General features: G+C 29.0%; 1 protein-coding gene across 1 annotated transcript; it reads right to left on the bottom strand.

Moving 5' to 3' along the window:
- Positions 1 to 3,292: 3,292 nt before the first annotated feature.
- Positions 3,293 to 9,659, bottom strand: LOC123301850 (transferrin-like). Its single transcript, XM_044884779.1, has 9 exons — positions 9,446 to 9,659; positions 8,950 to 9,192; positions 7,831 to 8,109; positions 7,582 to 7,739; positions 6,387 to 7,428; positions 5,903 to 6,033; positions 5,520 to 5,663; positions 4,973 to 5,068; positions 3,293 to 3,492 (listed from the first exon to the last, which is right to left on the bottom strand). The coding sequence occupies exons 1-9, from the start codon at positions 9,546 to 9,548 to the stop codon at positions 3,481 to 3,483; spliced, it is 2,208 nt and encodes a 735-aa protein (XP_044740714.1). The 5' UTR covers positions 9,549 to 9,659; the 3' UTR covers positions 3,293 to 3,480.
- Between the last annotated feature and the right edge of the window lie 352 nt (positions 9,660 to 10,011).

Below are 10,011 nucleotides of genomic sequence, written 5' to 3'. Positions count from 1 at the left end.
ACTCAAAAACGGCTGAACCGATTTTCAAAATTTTGTTTTTGTTTTGTTCGCTATAGTTCAGGGATGGTTTAGAAAAAAAACAACTAAACAGAGCTGATATTAGAGTCCTCGTAGAGTTACTCACAGGGCATGATAACCTGAACAAGTTCTAACATCAGATTGGAAAAGACTATCTCCCGCGTGTGACAGATGCGGAGAAAATTCAGAAGAAACATCGATCCACTTTCTCTTTTACTACCCGGCGCTCATACAGCAGCGAAGGAAATGGTTTGGTTCGGCCATAGTCGAACCAGAAGAAATTAAGAAACTCAGCGCTAGGCAAATCCTGGGTTTCAGTACATCAGTTGGTTTATAATAGCCACTGAAAAGCGTAGCGGGAATAGAGTGCAAGGGTCTATTTGGCGATGCTAGAGCATGGTCCGCTAACTTCCATACCCATACCCCATAGATGGAATTTGCCAATCACATTATTTTTCATAAACATTGGTTTGGCTGTTGATTTAGGGGCTTTCTCCAGGACAGCCAGATGGAATAATTGGATACAAAGAGGGAATAATTTTGTAATTCTCTGTATTCAGCTAGTTAAAGATGAAAAAAAAAGGTATTTTGTTTGTCGATAATATTTCATAAAATATTAATTTTTAAGAAATTTTAAAGAAACATTCTTAAAGAGAAGGAAATTTCAAATTCAACGAGCTGACACACGTATTTTTATGACTGATTATTTTTTATTTCAGTAATTTGAACTTTATTGACTAGACTATTTTTTACACTGAGTGAGAATATTATTAAATGTAACTTAATCATAGCCATTTGCTAAATTGTACGAATAAGTACGATTTTCAAGAATTTCTTCTCGATATGAAGGGAATTAATTCGACCTGAAGAACATGAAAATTGTGTCCGTTTTATAAATTAGCAAGCAGCGAGAAACTTATGAAATGCAACCTAAAATACCTGATATGAAAAAAAATCAGGTAAGCATTCCGTCAAATTTACGTATGTCAGTAAATCTTTTACCCTGAAAGAAAAGTTCTTGAAAATTTGTACAAATCCTGTGAAAGTATCGATTACCAATTTTTTGAATAAGGCTTCAGACAAAAACATGAAATATTTTTTATGAAAAATTGATAGATTTAAAATAAACCGTTTTTAACATTTAAAATCTATGTCATTATTCAAAACCAGCATCAGTGTCTCAAATCTGAGGAAAAAGTATCGGTTTGCATTTTCATCGGAATTTAGAAAATATATTTCCTGTCTTTTTGTGATTAAAAATACATCATAAAAAAACCACTGACAGTATTTTAGTTATATACGATATTTTATTACAAAAAAATTAAATAAATGAATTAATTAATTAATTTGCAAATTCTTGCCAATAACGTTAAATAATTAGCAATATTTAAGGAAACGAAAAAGTTTAAAAAGTCTTATAAAATAAATTATATTTTTCAATTTTCTGTTTTGTTTTTATATCTTCCATATAATCAAAAGAAAATTTTTATTTTTATTTAAATTAAAGAAGAAATTGTAAATATATTTAAGTTTTAAAAATTAAGCACTTAAAAGAGTCCATTCCAATATTTCAATTAATAATAATATAATTAAGTCTAGTCTTAAAAACGAAAGTAATTACCCACTTAATTTAATTTTTCAAAAATTTTGAATGGGTAAACAAAATATTTTATGTTCTTGGCTAAATTTTTTTTAAAACCATTTTTCTGAAATAAAACTTTTTTCTATTGATTTTGCGCGTGGATTCTCATATTAATTTAACTTACCTGACAGTCTACTTTCTAATTTACCACCATGGACTCAAATTTTTGACAAATTACTTAACTAAGATAAAATTGTTTAAACGAAAATAATTATGGTTAACTGTTTGGAAATTTGTGAGTGTATAAATATTGAAAAACTTCATCCACCAGAAAGTTAAAAAAGAGCACAAACCTATGATTTCTTTGGATTATCGAGCTTTATACTTACATATACTTATTTTCCAAAATAAAAAGGCTTAACCAAAACATTTGTGAAATCTTTGATCCAATCTATGAGAGACTTGGATCCAATCTATGATTGAGTGTGCAAAATTGACCACGATTATAATATTTGTGCGTTGAAGTATAAACAATGAAAAAACAAAGACAGTTTGACGGCTGACATTTTAGCAATTTTTAAAAATGTGCAAACTATGGTCGGAATAATGTTTAACTTCATCGAAAATAAAAGATAAATTTTATAAAATTCATTCGACTTTAGCGAAAACAATGCCGTTGGTTAAAATGCGATACGAATTATGGTTTTTGCGATATCAGCTTCACGGAACTGAATTTCAAAATTCGGAAAACTGCTAAGTTCGTATACCTTACTAATCGTAAATTCTGTGCTGATATAAACTAGATTTTTGTAATTTGTGGATCGAAATAACCTCCGAAAATGATTTTCATTGAAATCGGATACAAGAAAATATTTCACTATTTTCGAAATTTTTCTAAGGAAATCGCAAAAATTCGAGGCAAAAATTTTGAAACCAATTTTGATAAAATCATGGTTTTATCCTAATTTGACCCAATGAAAAACAATGTAATTAATTAAAATGTGATAGGAATTATAGTTTTCGAGATATCAGCTCCATCGAACTGAATTTCAAAATTCCAAGAAAAGCCAAGTTCGAATTTTGCTAATCGTCAATCCTCTGTTGATTTAAACTAGATTTTTCTTATCTGTGGATCAAAATTACCTCAGAAAATAATTTTCATTGAAAACGAGTACAAAAATGAACCGCTTTAGAAAATCGGAACAATTCAAGGAAAAAATTGTGAAATCAATTTTGACAATAACATAATTTTACACCATCTAGCATCTGGCGAAAACCATGCCGTTTAATTTTCAATTTATCAGCTCAAGGTTTGGATAAAATCCATTCAAAATTTTTTATTAATATCTTGTATTATTAAGTTCTCTATATCCAAGAAAGAACTAGAAAGTTCGAGCACTCGAGAAAATCGAATAACAGTTAACCACAAAGTTTACAAGAAACAAGCAAAAAATTATTTAAAAACCATATAAATATTTTTCGTAAATTTTGAAAATATTTTATTATAAAACGTTATTATTATAAATGACGCATGCGCAGCATATTATAATTACCATAATACAAACAAAAAACGCTTTTTAGTAAAATTCGATTTGCCTTACTAGATTCTAAAAAGGTGATTTAGTGCCTGTTTGTTATTGTTACAAATATACCGAATAAAAAAAGGAAATAATAATAAATAGAATTTGTTTCAGTTCAAAATAAACACACTTTATTTCTAATTTTTTTGTTATGGATTTTCACACACAAACTCAAAAAGTATTTTAACAAAAGTAAAAAATTAAAATTGTTAAAACACTTCATTAAAATACAACATAATGAGATTAATTATTTAATGCTGTAGAGAACGCATTTCCACATAATCCACAGAATTTTTAATACTATTTTCTGTCCTGAAATGATACAAAACAAAAAAAAATTTAATATTCAGTTCATTGGGTTTCATTATATTTAAAAGAGGCAATACAAGAACGCGTATATTTTGCAAAACCAATAAAATTAGAAATTTTCTCCGAAAATAATTATCCGGATGTAATTAAATTAGGCCTGGTCAATTTAAATAGTAAATTAGGCCTGGCTAATTTTCGAAATTAAAAAAAAATGTAAGGGAAACTTCACTTACTTTATATTAAAACAAAATTTATATAAATTTAAAATTTTTATGTTTGATTATGTAGAATGGCAATAAATTGCCATCTGTGAATGAATACAACTAACTATTGTTAAATTTTAGCTCACGAGCGCTGTCTGTAAATAGAAAATACAACTATTGTCATTTTCAGAACACGAACGCCAGTTGTAAATGGAAAATAAAAAGACTAAATTACTCGTCATAGACCAGGCTTAATCTATGACCAGGCTAAATATTTGATAGTCAATTATAAAAAGCTGTAGGCATGGTCGTGTTTCGGCTACGAAAATTTTCTTAGCTGATGGGAATTTCGCTTTCAGGAAGCTTAGAAAATTATGTTCGATGGGACAAGCAAAAATCATTTTATTCACCACTCAGAAGAACGAAATGTCCGTTGTCCACTACTTTCAAAGTCGTAATTTGAATTTTCTCTTTTCTCTCCACCTAAGAAAAAGCTTCGTGCGGCTACTTCAATTGACTTTTATTGGAAAAGTAGAAATGTTTTTTATGTGAAGAATAAGCGGATATAATGAAGGAAAGAAGAAGGTCCAAATCATCAAGATAACAAATCAGCTAATGAATGAAATTTGGATCTAGTACAATAATATGCTTTAATTCAAATTCTCTATTTTTTGTTTAATTAAGAATTAATTAGCTATAAGTTTAGCTAGCCTTATCGAATAATTTATGTTCTGACCTAATTAGTGTCCTCGCAATATTTTTTACATTTAAATTTTTGTTGTATCTCTTACGCTTTACAAGATGAGTCCTACGGATCCAAGACCGCACAAATTTTTGTTTTTAACTTCTTTAAGTAAACTTTAAAGATGCAGTCGAACAGCTTTTATAAAGATTAACTAGCCCTGAATTTCGAGATATGACGATTTTTTTTATATATTACGGCTTTCTATTGATATGAAAAACTATACTACAAGAATATATATACTACAAGAATATCGTAGCCTCAAGCCAAAATTAAGTAAGGATTTCCTTAGTTCAAGAAAAACTGATTACTGACTATCACAAATTAATAAAGATTGATAGACAATTCTGTTTTTTTTTTCTCGTATTGCCTCTTAAATAGTAAAAATAATAATAATAAATGTTTCATGCAACTTACAAACCACTAGTGTTGTGTGTATGTGTATTGTATAACCATAAATATAGAAATATTTATGAGATTAGTGAAAAATGATAGTTTAAAAATAATTTTTGTATTTTGAATTGTATTGTTAACTTACCGAATGATCACATGAACGGACTTGCTGTAATAATTTTTCATAATCTTTCATTACAGGTGTTTCTTTATCAATTGCCACTAAACCATGTGCACTATCCTGTTTACAAAATAATAAAATAAATTGTTGTTTTTATTTGTTAAAATTTAAAATTGTTGTTTTATTTTCCCAGATCCCAAGTATATCTGATAAAAGACAATTTACTTCTGCCGATTATTGGTTATTCACTTTTGATTTGTAATTTTTATTTCGTTACGATTTGTGTCCGAAAAATAAGCAGCATTTTCAGAATCTTTGATTTTAATAGACAAATGTTAGTTTCATGAATTTTCGTGCAACGCTGTATACTTATGCAATAGTCATAGCATTTTTGTAATAAAATTATCTATAACCGTTTGAAAATACGCCTGTTTCGAAACGTAAGGTATAACAAATTGCCTATTAAGTATACAAAATTTATTTTTCGTGCTCAAATTGCCATTTGTACTTGTAGGAGGCAATCAGATATTTTTCGCAGGCTGATACAGCAAAATAAAATTAAATAATTTACCTTAAATAATAAATCTTTCTTTCCTGCATATGGACCAAAAAGTTTGAATAAATCAGGACGTTTACCAAAGGTTTGACCTGCTTCGATAATTGCATGGCGAATTTCATCAATTTCTCCATCATTCTTAGCATTATTTGTTACAACCTAAAAAAATATGTACATGAAATAAAATTTATCTCAATTAAAGTTCAATTAAAGAGCAACTTTAAGGTATTCGATGCCCGTGAGCTACCAATTTGGATGTGCTTTTTCCATGAGAAAATTTACATAAAAACGTCTCGGAGTTATAGCTCATTCGCAACCCAGTTGTTAAGGTTTCACTTCTCAATTAGTACAGAGGACTATAAGAAGGGAAATATTTTCTTTTATGATTATTTACTTACCATATTTGGTGGAATTTTTGCAAGATTACATTTAGCATAATCAGCAATTGTTGCACGGCCACCAGTTGGGCATAAAAGTTCATAATCTGCTGATGCCAATGAAACTGCCCATTTATCTTTGTTTGCGCCATCTAAATTAAAAAAATTACATAAACGTTTTATTGATTACTACTGTACTTTTGAAACTACGTAAGTGGTTTCGACATGGCGATCATAAAACATTGTTTACATGTGAAAATTTTAGAAAATGCTAAATTTTCTTTCAAGGAACCCTAAACAAGTAATTAATTTATTAATAGTCGTTTTTTGTTTGTTCTAGAAACAAAATACCTAAATAACAAATCAAAAAAATCTTTTTGTCCGATATTTTTTTAAAACAGGGGTTTTATTTCTTCATGATATGATGGATCCCCGTTGGAAAGTCTCATTTTTCATCCATTTTCTTCAATTATTCGAACTTTTGGAAATTATTAGTTATATTTACCTGTATTTTTGACGACAGTATCGTGACTAATAAATGCAACATCACCATAACCAGAAGCTAAACATCTAAATGCACCATTATATCCAAAGAATGCTTCAGACAAATCATTTTTGCATTTAGTTTTTTCAATATCCTTTCCATCAACATTACCAACACAATTTTGGCATAAACTAGCTGGATTATTATCTTCGGGATTATTTTCGGATGCTAATGCACCTGGTAAACAACTACCGCCAGAGAAAAAGTCAGCAAAAGCTTTAACATAGGGACATGAACGTTGTGGTATTAGTCCTAAATTAATAAGAGTATACAATGGTGCATTGTAGCCAGCGGAACTTCCATAGCTTGGATGACATGATCGGGCTCCACGTAAATCAGCGAAACTATTATATTTACTGGATTTCTTAACAACAGCAACACTATAATATAAACCTCCAGCTTCACCAGTTACCTCTGACACAATTGCTTTTAAATTATATTCGCGTTTCGCAAGATCAGCTTGACTTGCATCTAATGTTAAAATATCGGCACCATTATCTCGGACTAATTTCAAACATTCAAGTATACCATCTTGTTGAATACAATCAAATTGTGGTCGAATATTTCTAGAGAATGCCATTTTACTAAATTCACGACATTTCTTCATCTCATCCGCACTCATTACACAAAAGCGAACGGTTTTCTTTGGTGGTCCATAATCACGTTCAATAACATCTGTATAATTTGCTTTATCTAAATATAATTTTGCTGGCAAAACGTCGGTTGCTTCGTGAATAAAAGTTTTATTGTTTAATGTTAATACACGTTCAAACCAAGTGGCTTGGGTTTCTTCACCAATTTTATTCAATTCTTTTAATTTTAATTGTAATTGTGCAATATTTGCGATATGGTCATCGTTTGTGATAAATCCTTGCCATGGTCTTGCAGCCCAAACACATGGTGTTGGATATTGGATGGGGAATTTTGTTCCATTTGGACATAGATATGCATATTTTTCTGGATTTTCTTTGGATTCAACTCCAGGTGAATTTCCAATTGGCATCTATAGAAAATAATTTAAATTTTTTTAAATTAATTGTGAGTAACTATTTAATTGATAAAGGGCAAGTAACCTGGTAGTCTAAATTGGAACTACTAAAAACGGGTTCCCTTCCTGTCGAAATAAATACTTAGAAAATCGTTTAATTATACTTACACCAAAGAATTTCTTAACATAATATACTTTTGTCCAAGCAATTTCACCACCATTATGTGCTAAGCATCGAAGGGCACCATCATAGCCAGAGAATTTATCAGGATAATCACAGACATCAGGTTTTTCACAAAGTGCACAAAGATTTGAATATTTCCGTTCTACAAACAAATTACATAAAATTTAATCCAAAAAATTTGGAAAAATTTAATCCAGAAATTAATGTTTTTTTTCTTTACCGCAGCTACTTACTCAATCGTTTGTTAATATCAGGATCAGTAGACCATTTACCAACAATACAAGCTTTTGAGAATAATGTTGAGAAAGCTTTTAATTCATTTTCTCTGGGTGATAAGGCTGGATCATTTAACGCACCAATTAAACCAAATTTACGTAGTTTTGTGAGTGGAATTTTATAACCTACATTACGACCAACTCCTGTATGGCATGATTTCAATCCTTTTAGTCGTTCTAATGAATTTATTTCTAAATCACGATGGACAACAGCAACACCCTCGTAACGGAATTCAGCTAAAAAAATAAGTTTTTTAACTTAAACTTCGAAGGCCAAATTTGCTTCTTGAATTTAAAAAAAGCTATTAATTTGATTAAGTTCTTGCAATATGTTAAGACATTTTTCGATCGAGCAAATAATTACCTTTTTGAATTTTCTCAAGTTGAGAAATTAGGTTTTTTCTTTCAAATTTCCATGATATCGTTTTAAATTTTCAATAAGACCCACACCCATTTTAAGACTAATAAAGCGTTATTAGGAAAATTTTAAACAAAGATGGGAAAAACACAATTTTGTCAAATGGAGAAAATCTCGGAAAATAAATTATTGCATTTAAATCTAGTTTTTTGCTACTTCCTAGTCGATTTAAATAGTTTAAAAAAACCGAGTTATAAAAGCTAATTTAGAGTCTTGTAATATTTAGTTCTTTCAACAAGAATTTCTCAGCTCGAAAATAGCAAAAATTCATTTTATTACTCTCCATTTTTTTTCCTCAATTTTTTTATCACCAATCAAGAAAAAATGAGTTTTTCTAAATAAAATATTTTATCGAACTCAAAATTTAGGTAAATGTATTGTTAACAAGAAAAAAATGTAGATCTCAGTCAGTTAATTTTAAAGGTATTTCTACCTCATTCTCAAATGGAGATTCTAAGATTCTATAATAAATTCTAACATTTAAGATGATAAATGGATAATTAGGTTTATGATACCTAATTTGACTTTTAATATTTTAAACCAACCATTTGCACAGATTGAGAAATCTTTAAATTGAGAAATTTTTCCTAGAATTAATTTTATTTTTAAAATTGTTTGAAAAGAACTAGAATAATTATTTCTTAAAATTTTTATATTACCATTAGGTTCTTCTTTTGTACGAACTTCATCGAACACCTTAAAATCTTCATCTGCTAAACTACCGGCTACCCACATATCTTCTGGATCAACGGGCGTAAAATCAGCAGAACGTTGTTGAATTAAACTCAAACATTGTGATCTATCACGGGCACCCACACAACTCACAATTGAACCATCTTGTGTTTCGGCTTTTGCCATATCATTACATGAATCCAAAAATTGATGAGGTACACAAATTTTAACTGAAATAATTACAATTATTTTTCAATAAACTACGAAAATCCACAAAAAGTACTTATTTTCTGAATTTGAAACTATTTCTTATCGATTGAAACCCATTAATTTCGATAAAAAGCTTTCAAGAGGGCTGAATTAGAAATTTCGAAAAATTATTTTAATTTGAAAATTAAATTATTTTTTATCGCTTGAAAAACTTTTAGTCGATTTCAATGGGATTAAAAAGCAAAATAAATGAAAATTTTATAATGTACTTACATTCCGGCTTGGTCATACGCCGTTTTCTAATATAAATTCCATATCCATATGCATAATCCACTAACAATAAACACATCAACACTGATACTAAGTAAAACTTCATGATTTTGTTTTACTTAGAACCTACAACAATCGCAGTAAAAAAAAATATTTAAAAAAATTTACAAGCTTTTATTTGTTATGTTATATTTAAATTTATTAGATACATTTATTGGAAGACTGTTGAATTCTTACTGATGCCACTATTTGAATTCAGGTTTGTTTAAATACTTTCTACTCAATTAATCGTGATTTGTAGTCTAGAAGCTATTGGTAAAATAACATAAACGAGAGGCAACTTTGTAAAAATAGCCTGTCTATCCAATTTGCTTTCCTGGCTTTGCTGTGTGAATTAGTAAATAAAATTTGTACAATAAAATATTTTTAGGCTTCAAGGTTGCTTCGCAAAAAATAAGTGTACAAGACAGATGCCTAAAATTATAGATTTGAGATCATGACTATCGACTTTTCTGGAAATTCTAGAAATAATTCGCTTGAATTTGGAAATTTATTTAGAAATTATAATG

The sequence above is a fragment of the Chrysoperla carnea genome, chromosome 5, assembly GCF_905475395.1.
Source record: "Chrysoperla carnea chromosome 5, inChrCarn1.1, whole genome shotgun sequence".
NCBI lineage: Eukaryota > Metazoa > Arthropoda > Insecta > Neuroptera > Chrysopidae > Chrysoperla > Chrysoperla carnea.
The sequence above is the reverse complement of the archived record's forward strand: the minus strand, read 5'-3'. Positions and strand labels throughout refer to the sequence as shown.

Bases quoted from the DNA above. Each gene is read 5' to 3' on its own strand.
- LOC123301850 (XM_044884779.1), bottom strand. From the start codon at position 9,548: ATGAAGTTTTACTTAGTATCAGTGTTGATGTGTTTATTGTTAGTGGAT. The intron at 8,110-8,949 runs GTAATATAAAAA...TTATTTTTTTAG, and splicing joins TACAAAAGAAGAACCTAATG to CTGAATTCCGTTACGAGGGT. The intron at 7,429-7,581 runs GTAAGTATAATT...TATTTTCTATAG, and splicing joins ATGTTAAGAAATTCTTTGGT to ATGCCAATTGGAAATTCACC.